Source organism: Pyxicephalus adspersus, chromosome 4, assembly GCF_032062135.1.
Source record: "Pyxicephalus adspersus chromosome 4, UCB_Pads_2.0, whole genome shotgun sequence".
Classification (NCBI taxonomy): domain Eukaryota; kingdom Metazoa; phylum Chordata; class Amphibia; order Anura; family Pyxicephalidae; genus Pyxicephalus; species Pyxicephalus adspersus.
This window is the reverse complement of record NC_092861.1, coordinates 29,835,797-29,859,089: the sequence shown is the minus strand read 5'-3', so window position 1 is coordinate 29,859,089 and position 23,293 is coordinate 29,835,797. Positions and strand designations below refer to the sequence as shown.

General features: G+C 39.0%; 2 protein-coding genes across 4 annotated transcripts in view; both read right to left on the bottom strand.

The window, feature by feature from the left end:
* The window catches only part of PAK2 (p21 (RAC1) activated kinase 2), a 32,552-nt gene extending 25,489 nt beyond the window's left edge, over window positions 1-7,063 (bottom strand). Inside the window, exon 1 of one of the 3 annotated variants that reach the window (XM_072407645.1) lies at window positions 6,931-7,063. The gene's annotated coding sequence lies outside the window, so the exon portion shown is untranslated. Of the gene's footprint in view, window positions 1-2,439; window positions 2,459-2,695; window positions 3,375-6,930 lie in introns of those variants that run through there. The other 2 variants (XM_072407646.1, XM_072407648.1) reach the window with 2 other exon arrangements.
* Window positions 7,064-11,199: 4,136 nt separating this feature from the next.
* Window positions 11,200-22,189, bottom strand: PIGX (phosphatidylinositol glycan anchor biosynthesis class X). The gene is made up of 7 exons (XM_072407644.1): window positions 22,072-22,189; window positions 20,570-20,700; window positions 19,411-19,474; window positions 17,792-17,933; window positions 16,435-16,645; window positions 14,953-15,053; window positions 11,200-13,675 (listed from the first exon to the last, which is right to left on the bottom strand). Exons 2-7 carry the CDS (start codon window positions 20,646-20,648, stop codon window positions 13,532-13,534), a joined length of 741 nt encoding a protein of 246 aa, XP_072263745.1. The 5' UTR covers window positions 20,649-20,700; window positions 22,072-22,189; the 3' UTR covers window positions 11,200-13,531.
* Between the last annotated feature and the right edge of the window lie 1,104 nt (window positions 22,190-23,293).

The window sequence follows — 23,293 nt, the reverse complement described above, 5'->3', positions numbered from 1 at the left end:
GCTCATGTAGAATGTTTGGATCACCTGGTTTTAGGGCAGATCTTGGAGGCCAATTCCTTTCCACCCAATGCCTCTCACAAGCTCTGCTGTCCCACATGCACAGATAACAGAGGTACGTGGTGTATCCGCGTTCCTGACCAAGAAGGAAGCATACTATTTTAAGGTCAACACAGATGACCCAATTGTGTTAGTGATATTGCAACAACTCAATGACTCTTTATGTTTGCATATTCTTCACAAAGAGAAACTGAATGGCCAATTGGGACTGACCCAAATATATTGCCATTGTGAAGGAGGACACTCTTTAAGCTCCGCTTTGAGCTATCGATGAATAGTCGCCATTCAGTTTAGTTATAGATCAGAATTCGCAATTCGTTCATTAAACCAGGTATGTTATGGCAAGTACGGCAGAAATGCAATTTCTCCGGTTCGAAAGTATGATACCTTTGGTCCTTTTTAAAGTAAGTTTTTCTCACGCAGTCTTGGTGCTAGGAGTTCTGAAGCCTTCTTCAATAGTCCCAAATCACATGCCAAATCACTGAACTCCTGCTGATCAAATCCCTTACGAACAGAGTCCTCTTCAATTTCAAACCATAGGTATACCAAATAGCATCTTATTACGTGTTCCCATTGTCCACATCCGTAAACCCTTGACACATTGTTTACATACCTTATGAGGGGCCCAAGACTTATCTTGATCACCAAGTTTAACTTTGAAATATGCCAAATAGGCTTGCTCTACAAATGTGCTGATGTTCGCCCTTTGACTGGGAATAGTGAAACTGCCACAGATATAACAAAATGAATCAGGGTTGTTTAGGCACTTACGACGAGAAACAGAGCCAGACATGATCTGAAAGAAAGGAAATATGTGTGTAAGTAGAAAAATACATTTTGTTTATTCAGCATTAAGAGCAGCGCACAACCTCTGACCACACTGTGGCCTATACAAATCCACGCTACAGTAATCGCATTAATATAAGCTGTAGAGAAACAAACGTGACGTGATAGAAGAAAACTAACTTTTTAACTGCACTTTCAGAATAAGCATACCTTATTTAGTGTAAATAAGCTTAAAAATTGAACTCAACAAAAAAATTGTTTAAAATTGTTCCCCAGTGTAACCTTACTTTAAAAGACTTCAAGAATGTCACTTTGCCCCCTTCACTTGACCTCTTTCATTGGCAGTGCCATGCAAGGACCTGGCGTAGTGAATGTTGGTTTGCATGGTGTAGAAGCACTTTTTTTTTTTTTAACTATTCACTGAGCTTTGGATGTGCATTTGTTGCCAGAGATAACCAAAAACCCTGGCTTCCCTTGTGGGAGTCGGGACTAAAAACTATGTGGGAGTTAAATCATTCCAGCCAAATAACCGAATGCAGAAGAGTGAAGAGGGTGGAACGGTGAGCCGGAATAGAAAAGTATCCTGCCAATAAGATGGCCACGTGGAAGAGGACTTCAGAAGATTGCAAGATGTCTCTAGACTATGTAAAAGTTTGTGTATACTTTTCAAAATAAGTTTTTATTTTAGTTTTTTTCTATTAGAAATGGGAGAATGTATTCTTTTTTTTGTAAAGCATAGGATTCCAAAAGTAATGCAGTGAATGAAAGCCAACCTGGCCTGGGCTAGAACACCTGTCCAGACAAGTCGTAATCCCTAAGAAGCTGTAAAGAATGACCTGCCTAAGGCCATGTGTAAGACTAAATAGGCCCAGATATACAGACACCGGCCACACATGGCGTAGTGTCAGGCTTACTGTGACAATGTTATAAAATGGTATGTACACACGGATGACGGCCATAATGTTTGCCGCCTGCCCCCTTAATAACATGAAATAAGGATGAACAATGCGATATATTAAAGGAAACAAAATGAGGAGTGAAACAGAAAAAGTTGCAGTCTGTATTATGTAGAGAAGTAGCTCAGGCATTGAACCTTTTGATACTTTAGAAAGGGCTCAACATACACCAAACACTGCTAATGTCTTCTGTTCTAATGAAACAGAACTAGGATAATAATATTATGTCCTGTACATTCCACTGATGTATGAATTAGGGACACAACCTGTCTGCTGCATCTTGTAACTGATTGTATGAGTCAGGATATCATGCAAAAGCCCTACAGAGACCAATATTTATATGTTTAACGTTACTGGTAAGTATATTGGGGCAGGAATACCCCCATCAGCCTATATTCAGCCTCACAAACACATACTCTGTCCAGGCTGCACAATGTACAGGAAGTGAATCACTTCTTAAGTTCTAAACAAAGCCTGATGAATTTATGACCGCTGGATTTTACACAAGGTAAACTCTGTGGACTGTAGCACAGCTCCTACCTCAGAATAAATTTTAATAACAATATTTAGTTAGCAAAACAAAATGTCTGATTTGATCAATATCTGAGCCAGAGGAGCAAAAGAATTCTAATAAAAGTACCTGAAAGTTCAGATGACTGCACACCTTGTGGCTAGAACAAATAGAACAAAGCCTGCCAGGTATCAGCTTGCTGAGTCTTTAAATACCATGGGTGGGTTGGAGCTGATCATACATCCTGCAGGCACAGTCATTTAATTAGAAAGAATCCTAGGAAAGTGATGGGAAGATACTGACGGATTGCAAACCACATAAAATGCACATTGCTCTGTCACTGATAATAGAGAAATCAGCTTTTGTCACCCACAGCCTCACATACCTTCCTCGGTGTAGCCCCCGATGTGTAGTTTGCAGCTTTAGCAACACTTTGGAGATCTTTTCTGTGTAGCCCTGCACAGCCTTTACATGTATATCGCTCATATGCTGGTGTATATGTAGGTAAACATACAAACCACTGAATGTCTGAATCAGAATCACCAGCACACCGTACTCCCTCAGTCCAAATGTTCAGATTCCAACTTGTTGTCTACAGTTCAGGACTGAATTTGACAGCATGTGAGAATATTTCATATTGGCCACTAAAACTGTTAACAAAGTCCTTTTTTTCTTTGCCATATTTAAAAGGGAAGCTCTCAAGAGAGAAGTAATGGAGTTATCATCATCATCATGATTGCTTCATTATAAACAAATTACACAGGACAGGCACTTGCATTGAATAATCCATACACATACTGTTATTAGTCAGCAATGACACTAAAACATCCGCACCTTCAAAAGCAAGTCAGATAAAGCAGCTCCCACATACCTCCCTGGGCAGTCCATTCTTAGAAATATCAGCAAATTTATCATAAACATGTAATTACCTTAAAGAACTATGTAAAAGATCTAATTAATGAAGAACACAAACCCTCCTCTTCCTAAACCCCTTAATCTCTGCCCCAAAAATAATTACATCACTTCAGCAGTCAGCAGAAAAAAATAAAAACACTTCGCTATGTAGAACAGGCTTAAAACGCACCTGCCCAGCCAACCAGCAAACTCCCGCTCTGTAGAGGTAATAAACTTACACACAAAAAACACACACACACACACACACACACACACACACACACTCCCTGGGTTACAAACGACTCCTAGATTACAAACGTTTTCCCGCTCCCTCATGTGCAGGAGGAGGCTTGGAGCGGTTTGCATGACTCGCAGAAGAAATCTTTTGCTAAACACAGCTGAGACTGAGCTCTTTCTGCAGCCTCTTAATTCTTTAATGACCAAGACAAACTTTGCAGTTGTTTTTTTTTTTTTGCATATCAAAGCACAGCTTGCTCCAAAAGTTAATGAATGTCTAGGCTCCATTAAGTTTTTGCTTTGTTTGTGATTAACTCTCAGTGAGGATTTTATGAGTAACTGACACCACACTGCCTAATATGTTGAGACAAACATCTGTTCTGATTGCATTTAATAAAATAATGTACCTGTTCTGACTTACATACAAATTCAGCTTAAGAACAAACCTACAGTCCCTATCTCGTATGTAACCCGAAGACTAACTGTACTGTATACTGAAGGCACTTACAGATTGTAAGCTTTTCTGAGCAGGGTCCCCTCCTCGTGTTTCATTGTTTGTATCGGTCTGTCATTTGCAACCCATTTAACGTACAGCACTGTGTAATATGTTGGCGCTAAATGAATACAGTTTAATAATAATAAAGCACAAAATGTGCAGCAAATGGTTCTAGCATCCATTACTCCTTTAGATACACTGGGAGCTGAAGAAATCTTTAAGACGGAGGATTTCCAGTGAGTATCACCATTATCTTTTTTTATATTCTGAAAGGATTAGCAGCAGACTGATGAACTCATTTTGCTGCTGGACATCATTTAACCCAGATGAGGGGCAACTGTTGAAGAGGCAACGAATGACAGCACGGGAGAGGTTGTGTAATGTTTTATTTTTTCAGGAGGAACAGACAAGAAAACTATAAACAAATTGGATGGATTTAGAGTTTTTACTTCGGGAATTAGAGGAACTTTACGTGAGGCTTTGCGTGCCTAGGTGATCAAGAATTAGGGGGCAGTGCGGCACTGTTTTTTTAAATTTTTTTTAAGGGTGTTGCACTTAAAAAAAAAAAAAAAAAAAAAAAACAGAAGTTTTACTTTGCACAAAAGGGGTGTCCACCCTTTTATGTAAATTGAAAATTGTGAGTTTAAGCTTTGAAGAGAAATTGGTACCTTGATCAATTTACAGCCAAGTAACTATTTAGTGTTCCAACCACATTATATTCACCTTATGGGCTTCTTTCTCCATTACAGCAAGCTTGACACCCCTTCCTCCAGCTGCCACCAAAATACCAGGCGCTGCTGTTGTAACTCAAAGGGGCAGTAATATTACCCTGTCCTGCCCCAACCACTGCACCACGATCACATGGTCTTTCATAAGTGGAGGGACCTCGCTATTCCAGCCGGGGGCAGAGGGTAGAGCGAGTATTGGGTGGATAGGGGACATACCATTAACAGATATAGTTGCAAGTTCCAATAATGAAGTGTACACATGATATAAAGGCAGTACCTTGCTGACTCTGCCCAAGCATGTAATCGGCACATGTGCATCACACAAAACCTGCTCTTGGCTAAGATTAAGGAACAGAAAAGTCAGTGGCACAGCATTTATTTTGGCCCCTACTCCAGGAAATGTTTATCATTATAGATTTGTCACTGCTCTCAATGGCAGGATCAATCAGCAAAGGTGAACCTAACGCCATACCTGACTTTAGGTCTGCTTTAATTTTCATCACATACCTCGGGGTGTACGAGGTTTTGCATTATCAATAGATGTGGTAATAATTACACATGGGTTTGTGGCCTAATGAAGGAACTCCAGCTATGCAGCCCTGAAAATATTATAACAAATCATAAATCCAGTTACAGCAATAAATATTTCCCATCACTCCTTTCTGTAAACACTTTTATCTGTGTGAATTTCCTCCTACAATCCATCATCAAAGCAGGTTCAACCCACACAATATATGTACATAATACACCGTGCAGAAAGTATGTGCTGCCTTCTGAAGTATTAGGAGGACACTGCAAGTATTGGATGAACGCCTAATGGCTAAGAGATGGTTGGAGAGGTGCAAAAAGAGAACTTTAGACTCTGTAGCTGTACCAACAAAATTTTTTTGCATCTCATTGACCGTTTCTAAAATTCTGTTGACAAGGAAAAGAAAACAAAACAAAAAAACAAACATTGCTATGCGTACAGTAAATGTGGGTCTTCCTTCGGGAAGCATTGTGCCAGCATGCACTGCCCACGTCTTAGCAGGAGATCTGCCCGGCACCCTAATGCTGCCCATACAGCCCCAGAACAAGACCAAATTTTGCATTGGCTATCATTTCTTTTTTTTTTTCTTTGCAATATTGAGGTTTTCTAACTGCAACGCCAACACCGGCACTGTGACATAAGAGCAAACAATCCTCACATTACATTGGAATGGGTCGTTTTTGATTCTTGCAGCAATGCTTGGCATGGGCATCTTACAAAATAAGTCAAGTCATTGATAAAGCTTTCAGCAGCAACTTTCTCTTTACTCAAAAGTTCTCACCTTGCTCCCTGCAGCACCCACAGATCCAGAAAAAGAAAACCTCTACCCCAGCCTCACTCAACCTTTTTAGCATAAGATAACTTTCCGGTCCTCAGAAAACCCTTCCATATTTATAATATACACAGCTCACAGTACATTAGTATGGTGGTCAGCAGGAAGAACTTGCCAGTAGGAAGAATGCCGCCCTTACAGATAGCCAAAACCATTATTTGATGTCAGTGGTAACTGACCCGAGAGGGAAAATTGCTCCAGGGACCTCTTTGGAGGAACCCTGGAGTTCCACAGAGCCCTGGTTGGAAAATCTTGCTCTAGTCTTCTTCAATGAAGTTTAATCCAGGTGCTCCATCTACCTGGACAGTTGGTGCAGGTTCAGACCTGTGACAGAAACAAGTAATTCCACGTGGCACCGCTCAGCCGCTCAGACTGCAATGTTGGTTCTTAAAAATCCATTTAATGACCAGAAGGTGCCACAGAGTGGAGCAACTCTGTAAGAGCAGAGCAAGTGGGAATACTGCCCCCTAGCTGGCATTGAGAACACCACACACTACAGGGGGACAGCACTGGAGTGAAGGCAAGCATTGCAGCAAATGCTGGGTTCATTTTATTTAAGGTAAGCAAATCATTCCAATCCAACCGTCCAATCATTATCAGAGTGTACGGATGCTTTAGTTTTTCCAGTGTCACCTAAGCAGCAGTGAAGTGTGTTGTATCTGAGAAGGGGCAGGAAGCCCGTGTGTGCCCCCCCCCCCCCGGTCCTAATGTGTAACTACAAGTCCCAGCACAACACACACCGGATGACAGGGAACACCCTCTTATTAGCTGTCATCCACAGAGCGCTCGGTGCTGTAATCAGTGCTGCACGCTATTAGTGCCGGTCCCCCTACAGGAGATAATAGGAATACCTCCCCCGGGTCATACGGTGATAGACAGAAGTACAAAGAGCATGTTAAATTACCGGGCGTTATAGTGAAGAGCTGCGGCCTGGACTCCCCGCCGGTGCCGGCTTCTTCCTACGTTCTGCACAGACCCTTTTCTCGATGCACGGACCCTCCTTCTCCTCACCCTTTCCGGTTCCGGGTTGCCACACCTCCTCCTCCTCCCCCGTCACACTCTATGACTGGCCGCCTCCTCCCCTCAGCCGGCAGGCAGGGCGGATGCGCGGCCCCGACAGAGAGCGGGAGCGCGCCTGGTGAGGACCCAGCACAGCGCCACCTGTCTGTGATCTGTATCTCCTCATTGTGTATGAACATATTAGGGGAATGCATGGAAAATATTGGGCAGGGTCCTCCCCTCCCCCATACAATGTCTGTCTGTCATTCACAACCTCCTACCTAATGTACAGCGCTGTGTAATATGTTGGTGATATAAAAAATACGGTTAATAATAACAATACTGCGTGTAGTTTTGGTGCACTAAAGACCCCTATCAGACCATTCATTTCCACAAGTCCTTTTTTGATATTACACTCTATACATTTACCTGTAAAACCCTCTTTTGTGTTACCATCCAAAGGCCCTCCAATGGAGCCGCCATCTTGAAGTTGATGTCAGCAGGCCCAGCAGATTCAGAACTAACACTCTATATCATCAGTGTTTTCTTGATCTGGGGTCTGCACCTGTCTTGGGGCCCCCTGGAGGCCCAATATAGTGCACAATGACATTATTAGGAGCAAACCATGGAGTGCGTTCCATGGTACAGATGCGGTAAGGGAGAGAGCCCATTGGCTGCAACCACTGGACTTAGTGCCACAGCAACCAAGGGCCCACAAGACTGGAGAGAAAAATCTGCCAGGGATCTAACATGCTGGAGAGGAGATGCAGCCATGGACCCACATGGCCCAAAGAACACTTTTGTAGCTGCACAACATTTAGAGTGCCTGCTCCTGAACTGCATTCTCATCCAATGTGTGTTTTGAAAGTCCCACTAGAAGAATCCTTGCTGTATTTTGTTAAAAGTGTATCTGCCTCTCAAGATGTGTACAGCACATTGGGAGACAAGTGGTTCCAGTTTAAAGGAAAAAAATGCATTTTTGTTCTAAACACACAAATGTAGCACATAAAAACAACTGTCAGCATTGCAAAAAATAACAAAAAAAAAAAAACCACTGGAGTAAATTTTGCTGGCCACTTGCTGCACAATTTTTTGCAATTTTAAACACTTTCCTTTACAAAAGCAACTAAACAGATGAAGACGACCTACTAACCTAACCCTTTAGATCATTTAACACTGTACATAGAAACTATTGGTGGTAGGATGAATCCATCCATGCTTTTGTGATAAAATTGTAAAAAAAATGTCATGTGGCTAACTTTTTATAAATGTTAGTGCTGTGTCTAAATCAAAAACCTTTTTAATAATTTAGGATTGGTAAGGAGTCCCATGGGCTTCTGTGTCCACACAGGGGAATAATATATGATTTGTATTTGTCCTGATGACCATTATTACTGGGAATGGCAGTGAAGGAAAATGCCAAACTTTTCTTCAGGAGAGGAACAGATGGGGAAATCTTCTAGTAGGAACACTTGTTCCACAGTTTTCCTAAAGAGAAATTCTCCTAATTTTTTTATTAAACTGAAACAGGGCTCTTAGCACAAATATGACATAAATACATACTATACAGTGCATGTAGAACTGCAACTTTAACAGAACCTTTATTAGCCCTATCCAAACATTAATCTCTAAAGTACAAATAAAAAATACATTATTCATTATATCTGCTACACTAATCCATCTTTATAATATTGGAAATCTCCATAATAAGTTTAATGAATTCACATTATGTGTTCCACATGTATTATGGAGTGGATTTTCACACCACCTCTGTAATGTTGCTAGTTTTGCAAATAAACAACAGCAGAGTTCTACTCTAAAATCATTCTCAGCTGAAACATATTTATTGAAGGTAATAAAGATTGTCACAAGTAGTCTTGGGATAATTTTTCCATTTGGAGTTCACTGGCATTTCTAGGAACCAATGGGAAAAAATTTTAAAGGTCAAATTACAGTACAGATAACTCCTGGTTATATGTACTTGGCAAGCCTTCACTTTACCAGTCCAGTAGTATTGCAATGAAATATTACTATAAAGTTTTTCAAGCCAGCAGGTGGAGCACTCAGCTCTTTTTTCACATCTGAATCTATAACACAGCTCAACAAAAAAAAAAAAGATTTTTCACTTGCCAAGGATTTTTCTATATATTTAGTGTATGTCAGGTCTGCTGAATCCAGAAATGACATCAGTTTCATTGCATTGGCTCCAGTTCTTGTGATATAGGAATCGGAATAGACGATTTTACCAACAACAAATGTTAACACAGCATAATATTATCAATCTTTTTTTCCACCAATGTTTTGCATTTTATATAATAAATGTAGAATTATTTTCATGAAACTTTTATTTGCCTTCTTTTTATTCATACATTTTTTTTTGTTACAAAAATAAGAGTTCTCTTAGAAGAAGTTGTTTAAATGACCCTAATGTATTTTGCTACATTTGTGGTGAATATTCTCAGCAAAAACAGAAAAGCAACATTACAGAATTTGTGAAACAAGCATATCTTGCATATTTTGGTATTAAACTCGGGGACCAAGATAAGTATTGGGCTCCCCCATATGATATGCAAAACTTGTGTAGAGTGTCTACGTCAGTGGAAAAAATGGAAAACAGAAAAGTTTGAAATTTGGTGTACCTATGGTATGGCGAAAGGCCAAAAATTATCATAATCATTGTTATTTTTGTGCTGTGAATGTAAAAAGTTTCAATCGTTACAAGAAAAACAAGTGGGAGTATCCTGATTTGGAATCAGCAAAATGACCTGTGCCGCATGGTGGTGCTCCCATACCAGTGATCATACCATGGCTAATGCTCCCATACCAGTGATCAGTGCACTCCCTGATATTCCTGTATCCCACATAGAGGATATACAGGGTTTGGAGTCTAATTCAGGAGTTAGCAGTGGAAGTGAATATGAAGGAAGTGTTTCATCAAACCAGCAGTTCTCCCAAGAAGAGCTCAATGATTTAATATATTACCTAAGTCTGTCAAAACAAGCATCTGAACTTTTAGCATGCAGGCTAAAAGAAAAAAAACTGTCAGAGACCGGAAGTTAAATATTGGTTTATAGGACGAGAGAGGTGACCCTCCTACCATATTTCAGTGAAGATGGAGACTTTGTGTACTGTTGTAACATCCCTGGACTACTAGCCATATGGGAGTACCAGAATACCGAACAGAAGACTGGCGGCTTTACATAGACAGTTCCACTCAAAGTTTGAAATCTGTTTTACTGCATAATGGCAACTGCTATGCATCAAGCTTCTGCCTGGCACAGCTATGTCATGGTTGTCAAGACCTTCTTGGGTAACCATAAAGCACAAATTTATGAAAAACTGGTACAAAACTTGCTCATAAACTTTAAAAATATGGGTGCTACGATGAGCATAAAGGTACACTATCTCCATAGCCGTTTGCAAAAATTTCCAGAAAACCTTGGCGATTTCAGTGAGGGGAGAGGTTCCATCAAGATATAAAGGTGATAGAAGAAAGGTATCAGGGCAGATGGGATAGACACATGATGGCAGACTACTGCTGGAGCCTTCAACGTCATTGTCCTGATCATCAGAATAAAAGGAAATCATACAAATGTAGTTTTACAATTACTTTTACAATTCTTTGTGACTAGTTCTGTAAATATACTGAATATAGAATATATTGACATTTTGTATTTCAAAAATGTAATTTTGTATACATAGGCATATCTAAAATAATTTTGTTAAATTTTCATGTTTCATTAGTTTTCTATGAGGTTTTGAGGTCATTAGTTCAAAAACTAGAGCCAATCTAGCAAAACCAATACCATATTTGGAATCTGTGCATCGGACATAACCTAAAATGACTTTAATCTGTTTGGCAAGAAAATGTTTGTTGACCGGTGTAATCCCTGAGAACAGGAAAATAAGAAATTGCAGAAGCTTTCTGCACACAATCCTACTCTTTACATAGGGATAAACGCTTGTTTTTAGCTTAGCTGAGAGGATGTTAGGCCCAGTGACTTCAGATGTTCCTTTATGTATGATCTCCCAACTCCCAGCTATGTCTAGATAGTCATACATGTGTGTCAATATCATGAATAAGAACAAATATGCTTTCCGGATACAAACACTCCAGTCAAATACAAGGCTGAAAGCTTGGAATACAAAAAAGTAAAAAATGAATTGGTACAAATATAATATAGTTTTTTTATTACTAAACCCTTATTTACATATACAGTGGATAGAAAAATATAAACTCATAACTAGTACCTATCTGGATCTATGTAACCCTACTACCAGCTGCCACATATCAAAGCATTATTTTCACAAGGGTCTTTTAGCATGCCTTTGGTAAAGCTAATTGGTAACAGTAGTTAGGAAAATCCATAATACTGCCAGTGGTGGGTAGGCTCATCACAAAACTGGTTTTAAAAGAAAAGCTTTTGGAATGAAAGTAAAAGGTGACTCATGTAATCACCCCAGAAGCGTTATAGTGGGACCCAACTTGCCTCACCATCACTTTTCCTGAACACCTTGACATTGTATATGTACACAAATCACTCAGCCAAAACATTAAAACCACAGACATGTTAGCCGAATAACCCTCATTATATTTTTTATTGGTCCCTGTCAAAGTGTGGTTCTGAAGTTGCAAGTTCTTGAAGGTGGTGGGTTGGAAGCAGAAACATTGGGCATAAAAAAAACATAATAACAGATTTGAGCACCTTTAACTAAAACCAAAATTGTGATGACTGGGTCACAGGATACCCAGAACAGCAGTTCTAGTTAGTGCACCGGTATGCAGCGGTCAGTGACTACAAAAAGTGGTCAAATGAAGAACAATTGGTAAACCGGTGATAGAGTCATGGCTCAAGAATGCAAACTGGAGGGATTGAAAAGGATTACTGCCCCGTCTAGTAATATCACACAGGAGAGATACTGTAGCACTGCATGCTAAAAACATTTTGCAAATGAGAGGAATGTGTCAGAACATTGGCTTAATAGTCGCTTTTGGCAGAGCAGTCAGACTGCCCATGCTGACCCCTGACTACTACTAAAAGTAGTAATGGGCATGCGATAATCAGAAATAAATGTGAGGAAGCAGGAGAAAACGGTTGCCTTGTCTGATTAATCATGTTCTCTACAACATATTATGGGTGGTTCAATGCATGTATTTCATTTACCTGGGAAATATGACAGCAGGATGTTTTGGAAGAAGGCAGCGGTGTAACTTAAAGGATCTACTGGACACCGCAGGACAACTTCAGGGGGTCTGTGGAGTCAATGGTACAAGGAAGGCCTACACAATATTAGGCAGGTGGTTTTAATGTTTTGGCTGATCAATGTATGCATATATATATTTTTTTTTTATAAAAGTAATTTTATATCTGTTAAGTATTGTACAATGTAGTAATGTATCTGCTCTTCTTTAGGTCTGCACACCTACCCTTAGCCATATTGAAAGCCCCATCCCCCCCTTGTGTCCCTTGAGGTCAGTGGAAATACATAGTGCAACATACAAGTAAACTAAAGCATTGTATATCCTTGAAGAATGTAAAAAAGTTATCATGTTCTCAGATTCCTTCACAAATGATGATGAGCCAGGACAATAACAACCATTAGCAGCAAACAGAAACAATTGCTGGGAAGATAAAACTGAGTAAGATAAAATCAACAAGCTGTCTCCTCAGGGGGAAGAGAAACCTACATATTTCACCACAATTATTAACAGACCTGTAATGACTTGCTTTGAAATGTTTCTAGGTATGGATAACTACCTATTAGTCACCATATTAAAGCATACGTTTGATCATCATTTGAGGACTATCAAGTTGGAATAAAAAAGTTGAATATAATCCACGATAAGTGGAATTATTATTTTTAATAATAATAAACATTTTTTATATAGCGCCAACATATTACGCAGTGCTGTACAATAAATAAAGGTTGCAAAGGACAGAGGGACACAGAATAAGGAGTGGACCCTCCCCAAAAAAAGCTTACGATCTAAAAGGAGTTCAAAAAAGGCCTAAAAATTGCAATGGTCATATACAAATTACAGAATTCCCCCCACATATATTAACTGCTTATAATTTCTCAAGCAGGGTTCCTCCAAGAGTTGCTAAGGGTGTCTTGAGAAATTAGCAATTTGTGCCTCTCAGGTCAGTTCAAGTGGCGTCAGTAATCTTTTTGGCTATCTGTAGGGGTGACATTCTTCCCATTGGCACGCAATGTAAGAGACATTCCTCACCACACTAATGTACTGTGATCTGTGGATATATTCATTAAAGCAGGAGTTCTCTGAAGACCTGAAAGTCATTTGAAGAGGTTTCCCCATGTTAAAGGTTGAGAAACACTAGCCTAAACTAAAATCTGATTTGCTGCTATGGGTTGTTGCACTTTGCAAACTGCCATTGTGCCATTGTTTTATCGTGCAGGCTCAGTGGATCTGAATTTCACTTCCTTGTTTTGTCTCTGATGTAATTCGCTTTGTCAATGCACACAGAAGTTCCTTCTTTCAGATTCTATGCAGACTTTTGCTTGTGCATGTAAATTGTTCTGAGTAACATTCCAGTGCAAATCAGAGAGACTGCAATAGTCACAATACACACAACTGGTCCATGCTGTGCTATCCCCACTGGTACTTTCACTATTGCTTCGTCTTTAACCTGGGAAGAAAATAAAAGAGTTACTGTCAGTGATCCCATACTTCTCATGAGTAAAGTATAGCTCATTCTGCACAACAATGTTTATTTTAGGTTACTAATGTTAGATAACTGAGACAGAATCGTCCTTTTTGCTGGAAAACTTCAGGGTTTTACTCCAAAACATAGCGATGGAGATCTTCCCTGACGATCTTTGACTGTACAAATGCTGAATTTACAGGGTTTTTCTAGAAATTACCATGTTGTTTTCGGCCTATACAAAAATGTTGGAACTGCCATAGTGTAACATATGGTATACGGACTATATTTAACTGAAAAGGTGAAAAGATTCAAGATGAATTACATCACTTGGAATTGCTTGTGTAGCCTTGGAAGAATCCCAGCAGCTACCATCTAGATTTGCCATATGTCACCGCATTTATCCAGAAACATGATACATGAGTATGAGCAATCATTTATTATTGTGAAGGAGTGATCAGTGATGTGTAACGGGGGTGGTCGTGGTTACAAAGGGGTATATGACCTCAGGGAACTAGAGAATGTAAAATTCCTGGTAAATTTAAAGCAATCACAAGGTTTCTTTTAAATTGTTAGAGTACTAACCTGGTAAAGAAAAAAAGAAAGCATTTATCAGTGTTGCCTAGACTTAATGATATCACATCCTAATCTTATTACAAATTATCACCCTGAAAGCCAGTGGGTAGTCCAGCCATGCAGTAGGATTATGAGGATGGAATTGTTATTAGGATTATTATAATAGAATTGATAGTGCACTTCTAATTTATTAATGAGGGAGTGGGGCACTTTGACGGGGCCCTGGCACAGCTGCCTGCTAACATACATGCAGCGGGACAGTGGTGTGTCAGAGAGTATTCCAGCACCCAGCTGAAAGAAGCTGAAACTGTAAGAAGATGTTATCATTGTCCAACATGCTGGCGCATTTGTATTTACAGAGGGCCCTTTTGAAATCTAACTAATATATCCCAAATAAATGCTTAAATGTTTTGGAATGTAAAAGTATTATATCTGTAAAAGAAGTTTTTAAAACCCCATGGTAAGAACTATTATACTGACCAGGATAATAAATGTGATTTTGTTTGCTGTGCTAAGCAGGGTTCCTAAAGCACAGCAATTATAATATGTAAACATGAATGACTTACATTTCTACTCATCAAAATGTATATGCCAGAATGAAAGCAAAACAGTACAGACATTTATATTAAAGAAAATGAATAAACTAAAGACCAACTAATAATTTAGTTCTGAATAGACAAACACACCAGTGTATACTGCACATCCATCCACTGACATGCTTCTTCAGTTAAAGATCCACAAGGTGCTTCTACCAAAGGATAATTTGAGCAACCTCTTGGAGGAAAGTCTATAAATAAAAAAAGCAATATCAATATAAAATGTAAAAATACATCTAAATCCAGCATAAAAGATGTAAAATTATATCTGAACCCCAAGCAAACACACAGATGCTTTACCTGCCACAGAATATGGTCATTTTCGTATTGTGATCCAAGCATCCCTGCCAGACAGGGCACACTGATAGCACTATGAAAAGCAGTTAGAGAAAGGATTGGAGTTCTCTCTCTCCTTCTCACAGCCCTGCACTAGAGGAGGCTGATTCACTGACATATTTAAGTACTGCTAGTACCATATGAAATAAATTTAATGATTTTATAAAACATAGCATAGTGGTATTTTTAACTGCCTGGAGTTCACTGATTTACCAGCCGATCACACAAGGCCTACCATGCTCAACAGACCAGAACAACTTTATGAACAGCAATTAATTAATTGGATGCACTTTACATGTGTGCAATACTTTGCCTTTCTAATCATTTTTCCCAGATAGAAAGTAATTATAATTTCACTTGGGTTTGTTTCACTCAAACATACAACATGATTTTTTGCACTTATATCCACATTTTGCTCATTTTGCTTTGCTTTCCGTATGCACTGGATCTAATGTGTTGTGTCACTGACTGCCTAGAAGTAACACATTAATACAGCAAGGGCTAAGTCACACAGATGGTGACGTTGTGGTCAAATGAATGAAAACTTGACAGGTTTTAACATATTCTTTGCAAAACGTAAAAAAAGCTCTGGCTCTGGATACACCTTAAATTCATTTTCAAATATTACATAAATCTGTTCTGTTATCAGCCTCTGGTAATTTCATGTAGTTTAGTATTAAGAATGGAAAGGAAAGGGTAACACGTTAAACCAATCAGGCAATGAGAAAGAAAGAGACCTCATAAGTAAGATGCTGCACCTTTACTAGTCTAGTCACAATTTTGACCAAGTAGAGGAAATACTTCCAATTTAAGCACTAGTGTGCATGTACAGCGAAATGTATTCTTCTTGTATATGCCATGCATTTATCATTACATGGATTACTATGGATATTACTATGGATTCACATATGGAAGAATTCACATACGGAAGTCAAAGCACACTCTGATCTTAAATTCACCTGACATGGGAACCCGCCATGCAGCTGAGATCCCTTCTTCAAATTCGTAGTTGGTGGCCAGATTAGCCTTGTAAATATCACCTGACAATGCATTGCAAAAAAACAAAAACCTGCATACTGCAAAAACTAATAACAACCAAATACCAGAAGACCACAGTCAAATCAGCAAACACAAAACATGTGATTGGTTGCTATAGTTTGCTGCAGTCTGCACATCATTGCTGCTCCTTGAATGGCTTTCCTGACTAAACCCAGTAGAGTACAACTATTGCATCACCTTTGCTGCAACGAATAAGTAGCTGTGGACTGCCGACAAGTATGGAGACTTCAGGGGCTTCGGCAGATGGGCGATGGTATCGTGCATGAACTGGCACAATAGAGATATAGCAATGTTTACAGGCTTCGTCTGGTTTCATATACACTAGAGCGGTATGTTCTTTAGAGAGGTACTCAGGAGCTTCTACATCCACAAATGACGGCATTATTACCTGAATAAAGACATAGGAATAGAAGTTATTACTTTGTTTTGTCTCCATCATAAAATAAACCGAGCAAACCTGGAGTAACACTGTAAAGATCACTGTCACTTTTCTGATCACATGTATGTGAAAACAGCTAAACACCAGGTAGATATAGAAGACTCAAACTAATACAGCTCTGTACTTTTTTTTTTTAATACAGCATGCAATGTACTTTTTTAAGTGTAAGTACCTGAATGTGACATGATATCAGCCTCCTATGAGCCTGGAATGCAGATCTCAAACTAGAAGAGGTAGAAGCAGTTTAAAGGGCCAGTCAATTGTGGGGGTAGCACCCGTGTGCTAACAAGAATTGTAATGATAAGAGAGAATAGAGTGATAGAGAGATGACCTCTCCATTCACAAGCTGGGGATGGGACAACTCATTAAAGCTGAATTAATACGATGTCATGTTGGTGTGCTTTTTTGTGTTAGGATTACAGCTGATGGATTACTTACATTCATATTTTATTAATGTTCACTGCATCATACTTCCATGGTTTGTAACACAAAGCATCCTTTGAGAATTTTTTTTCCTTTATATATATGTATCTTCTATCAACGTGGTGTCTTTGTATTTTTTTTAAAGGCTTTTAAAAAACAAATGTATTGCATATGAAAACATTAAAGGAAACCTACACTGATAGAAATATAAGTCATGCCACGTACATAAAGATAATTGTGGCTCAGAACAAATATATAGTTCTGACTTCTGACATTTAAGTCTAACTGCAGTGCAATGATAGTTCATACAGATGGACTAGCATTGTATTTAAAAAAAAAAAATTTCTACATTTTTTCATTAATGGATTCAAATTATTTTCAAGAACTAGATTCTATGAAGCTGCCTGGCTCCAGAGTGGTAACAGGGAAAGGTCCAAGAAACAAACCTCACCCACCCAGCAATAGCCGCCACATGTTAAAGAAATGTTTCTGGGTATGTAAAAGGGGGCCCTAAATTAATTAATAATCAAGAAACCTGAAATGAATTTCAAATACAAAGCCCCAAAATTCACTAGTAATAAATACAATTCAAACATAGGTATTAAAAATACAAATTTAAAATTTGAGGGGGGTACAATAATTAATAAGTAATTAAATCACCAGTACGAATACCTCTACATGATTGTGCTCCTGTAGAGAGGAAATCTGATAGGGATCCATAAATAGTCCAGATGGGATGGTTTCATTGAGCAGAATCCTGCAGCTATCCACCTGCTCAGTAAAGCCTTGAACATGTACTCTGGTTACCAAATCCCTGATAAGAAACAGAAAAGTACATTTAATGTCCATCCAATGAAGCGTAAAAACAAAATATACATTATTTTTTGTGTACATTTAGAGGATTAAAAAAAATTTTACAAGAGATCCAAGAATTTGATCCAGCTTTTCTACACAGCATATAGTACATTTTATTACGTACTGACAATTTTAGGCTATAAACACACGTCAGATGATTCTCATGCGATAATTGCCTCAGGGCTGACATCGGACGAGAATCTGGCGTGTGTACAGCGCTCATAATTCATGGATCCGTCCTGGCAGATCCACGGATGACGAATGATCGTAATGAAAGTGAAGGAGAGAGAGCAGCAGGGTGTCACTCTGTCGTTCTCCCCTCTCCATAGAGCAGAACGGCGATCTATGTACAGCATTCCTTCAAGCATTGTGCAGTCTTTTGTCGTTGGAAAGGATTGTGAAAGATCGTTTCCAATGACAAATATTGCATGTGTGTAGCCAGCCTTAAAATGAACAGGCTGTATTTTATCAGATCTTCGTGCAGTTGATCACAGCCTTATGACTATCTCTCTACACAGACTGTAATGTATCACTCTGTATTCACTGCTCGAGTTCAAAATTGGTATGGTTGTACTTGTTCACCTAAAATATTTTTTAACCTAATTTTTTTTATATGGACTGGTGTTTTTCCTGGGCAATACCATAAATTCAAGGGAAGTCAATTTATACATATATGTTTTTAGTGGTCTATATAAATGAATTTACCACTAAACTAACCATTCAGATCTGCAGTTTACAACAAAAGTGTGTGACATTTATCATATGCTTGATTTTAATTGCCCAGGTTTGTAACATGTTCACAATAAGCTATTAATGCAACATTAAATGGAGGTTAAACATTAGCAAAAATTCAACCCCTCGAAAATCGTATCCTTTGAGAGTTTTTATGTATGTAAATGATTTAGACATTGGTCAGTGATGCATAGCATGTAAGGTATTTCTAAAGGCTTGCGACTCGTCACCCTGCCTGGCACTACAAATCTGTCTGCCTATTTATTAGGGACAGAGAAGAAGACACGTTTTATTAATATTGAACACACATTCAGTAATTGTCGATGAAAAAGATCACAATCCTTTCCATCAACAAAAGACTAAACCAGCACTGTTCTGCTCTATAGAGAGGGGAGAACAACAGAGCAGAACCCAGCTGTGTTCTCTCCCCTTCACTTGTGTTATGTTCGTTCATGGATCCGCCAGGACAGATCCATGAACGACTTTGGATGGACGATGTACACACCAGATTCTTGTCCAATATAAATTCCCAGGCGATTAACAGACAAGAATCATCTGATCTGTGTGCCTAGCCCATAGAATGGACTGATAAAAGTACTCCTACTATAGACTTATTTCATTTTATTTTTAACAACAAAACCAGAGCTAATAATATCACAATAACAGTTTATTTCCTAAGGATAAGATAAGATAGAAAAAAATACCTGTGAAATCCATTTTTCAAAATCTCCCTCTCAACTTTCAGCTGAGGGCATGACTTTTCTGCACCTAAAGTTTCAATAAAAGTCAAGGGTTATAATATATACACAGCAGTATTTTTCCTATACATGGTACCTTATAAAGGTTGTATACTTAAAGGGATCTATTTATAAAATAAGAAATCTGTCATTCCCTCAAACATTCCCTGTTTTTTTTAAATAGAGATGAAACATATTGATGGTAAGGATGAAACATGATGATGTTTCCTCTAATGCCTCAAAAAGGGTTGAAAAAAACTTTTAAAATGCAACATAAGGAGTCTGCTTCATTAAAGCTCTCCAAGATTAGAGAGGATACACTTCCATCAGTGAAGCTGGGTGATCCAGCATACCTGGAATGGAATTCTTAAAAGTCATTTGCTACTTGTTAGCAAATGTTTTCAATCCTTGACCAGATCCATTCCAGGTTTGCTAGATCTCCCAGCTTCACTGATGAAAGTGTATCCTTCCCAGCATTAGAGAGCTTCAATAAATCAGTGAACCTGGTCTGAGTTTTCCCCTGCTACACTAATGAACACCCCCCGACCACCAAAATGACAAGATTAATGGTGGGAAAACATTAAAGCCCCTGTCTGGTTTGTACTGTTATTTGGGTTTCCCTTTATATTTCCTATAAATTATTTTCTTTCATCCTGTAAAAGAAAGAAGGAGGTCTAACCCCTCACCACTCTGTCCAAAACTAGAAAATAGTTCTGGTTTGACTAAAGATGATTGCTGCCTAAGACAAACAGTTGTGCTCATCTCGGACAAAAAATGGGCATGTGTACAACAGTCACCCTATGTCAGTCATCAATCCAATGTCCCAGATTGATAAACATCACCTGTGGTTTTCTACCACAGTATGGGGCCACTTGCTTGTCCTCCCCTCTCCATAGAATAGAATTGTATTGTCTGTACAGTGCCCATTCATTCATCTGTCATTGGAAGTGATCACCTAAGATCATTTCAAAGACAATCATGTAAGGTCTGTATGGAGCTTAACCCTTTACAGTCCCTATGAGCTACCCAAAGCCCCAATGCTGCGTTTCTGGATATGGTCCATCATTAATGTTCTCTATGGCAAGTGACAGTGTGTGTATGGATCTGTAGATTATGACCAACTTACCTGCAGTGGATGCTGACAGAATAGAAATCAGAAATATAGACACCACAGTCACTTGTAGTTCTGACATGATGATCTTCATAAAACAAGAAAATATTGTGATTCTTGGTCAGGATGTATCATCTACAGATTACCTACAGACAAATAAAACATTATAATTACCATTTTCTGTTATAAACCTGTCAGGTCTCCCAGTTCCTAAACTTAAAAGTTTCATGATTTGTTTCTTTTTATAGCACTAACCTGTGTAACAGAAAACAGTTGAAACTGTTATTTTAAATTCCTACCATCTGTAACTAACAAGGTGGAGTGCCAGGAATTCTGATATTTCTGGTTCCACATCAGCTGCACGGCCTAAAACTGGCCATAAACACACGAGGGCAGGCACCATCCCAGCACCTAACACACCTAAACATGGGGTAATGGGGGTTTAGGTGAAACAAAGATGGAGAAGACATGTTACTGGCACCTCAATGGATAGGGGAAATGTGCTGCAGACTGATCAGAGGGTGGGGGAGATGTGCTGCAGACTCATCAGAGGGTGGGGGAAATGTGCTGCAGACTCATCAGAGGGTGGGGGAGATGTGCTGCAGACTATGTGCTGCAGACTGATCAGAGGGTGGGGGAAATGTGCTGCAGACTGATCAGAGGGTGGGGGAGATGTGCTGCAGACTGATCAGATGGTGGGGGAGATGTGCTGCAGAACTGTAGAGGTTGTTCAGTGTTCTCCCCAGGCCCTCTTAGCTGGGCGCACCACCCAGCAATTTATAGCAACCACTCGGCTGTTTTTGGGTGGTTACTGAAGAGTTTGGTCACAAATCAGGGGCTTTCACCTGCCTACAATTTCTTTCCACCCAGCTTAAAAAAGAATTCTGGGTTGAGCACTGTTGTTGTAGTTGCAGTGGTTGTTAAGGTTTGCAGTACGTTACTTATAAACAATGTTACAAGTTATCCAGTTTGCGTTGTCACCTCTATGTTAGATGTACCATTACAATGTTTATAACACGTTGTACTTCCTGATTCCTGCATTATTTATTAGAATTCTTTCAGATAACATTTAGAAGCAGATAGCAGTGGTACTCAAGGAGTGAAAGATTTAGTAATCACAGTCATCTGTCAGGTACCAATATACACACAGTCATACTGCTGGATTGGTTGATGGTAACTAAGGGCCGGTTGATGGTTACTAGGGGCTGATTGACTGGTGAGCTGTGTCGGTATCCAGTAAGAGGATGTCCCCATGGAAACAGGTCAGCATGTGACACACAGTATTGCTCCAGTGTGTCTGTACAGCAGGACAGAGGTCTTTTTTTAATACAGGAACTGGAATTCTGGACTATATACTGAAATCCAGGAGTGGATCACCTTTGTGTATATAAGAAGCACTACACTAGTGACAATTGTGAGTATAATTCTATGTGGAATCTTTCATAAATATTGAGGAGTATATGGCCTGCATTGCAGAAAGTAATATATAAGCTGTTACTGATCTCTAGTCACACTACCTGGTTTGCTGCTCAACTCTGAAGAAAATCCTCACCAATGTCACCATATCATGCCTTGCTCCACACACTTCCTGGTACAGGAAAACCAAGCCTGTTTAGATGACCAATCCCTGCTGGTCCTCAGTGCTTTCTTTCCTGGCCCCGCCCCCTTTCATGCGTTTCAAGCCTCACTCTGGTGTCTGCAGCTAAGCTGTCCAATATAAAACCAAAGGCATTTCTTCTATACTAAAACTAATGTTCATTAACAGACTCCTTACTAATGCCTTTTTATTTTTACATTCTACACATACATAGACTTATAGAAGGACCTCAAATATTTGTATTTAATAAAGTTTGAAATCCTTTATAGATCATCATTTCGAGTTACCCCGAATAACAGCCGTAGAATTATTCCTCTGTGTGGCAATATTTATGTTCCAATGTGTGTTTTACATTTGTTTTTTTTTTATATACATGGGCGCACCCTACACGTGTTTTTGTGCTCTTATTTTTTATAAGATCATACTGCTGCTTTCTTGTAACCTAGGGTTTCCCAGCTGGGATTTTGTGGACCCCTAGGGTTCCTTCAGAGGTTGCTAGAAGTTCTTTGAGAAATCTGTACCTCAGATCAGTTTAGGTAAGTAATTGCCAACCTTTCGAACCTCACAGACCACTAAATTCATAATTTTAAATCCTGCGGACCATTAATATGAATTTTTAAAAAAAGATAAATACATTTGTAAAATAATGATCTTCCTAATGGTGCCTGACGAGGACTGTGGAGGCTCTGATTCATTGATCAGCTCACGGGTAAGTGAAGTATTACTATTGTTACTATTATCATTACTTGCATTATCTTTGGTATTACTAAAGAAATGCAAAATATTTGTTTGCTTTTTCCACTCATTATGGGTTTATTTAATTCCAATCCAAACAAGAAATGATAGTTATCAAACTCAAACTATTTGATGCCAAAAAATTTTAGTGCAATATAAAGGCGAAAATTGTCATTCAGAATATAGGAATTTATTAGAACATTATTTTTGTTTTATTATTAATAACACATAAAAATTGCAAATAATGTCCAAATGTTTCTGCAGACCACCAAAATTTTCCCACGGACCACCAGTGCTCCATGGACCACTGGTTTAGGTGACACCAATGATCTTTTTGGCTGTCTGTAATGATGACATTCTTCCCACAGGCCAGCAATGTAAGAGTTGTTCTTCCTACTGCCCAGCAT

What these genes read in the sequence shown, in the direction of transcription:
- PIGX (XM_072407644.1), bottom strand. Translation starts at nt 20,648, where the DNA reads ATGAAGATCATCATGTCAGAACTACAAGTGACTGTGGTGTCTATATTT. An exon ending in TCTGTCAGCATCCACTGCAG is followed by an intron (nt 19,475 to 20,569) that starts GTAAGTTGGTCA and finishes TTGAAACTTTAG; the next exon opens with GTGCAGAAAAGTCATGCCCT. An exon ending in TTGAAAAATGGATTTCACAG is followed by an intron (nt 17,934 to 19,410) that starts GTATTTTTTTCT and finishes GTTTCTTATCAG; the next exon opens with GGATTTGGTAACCAGAGTAC.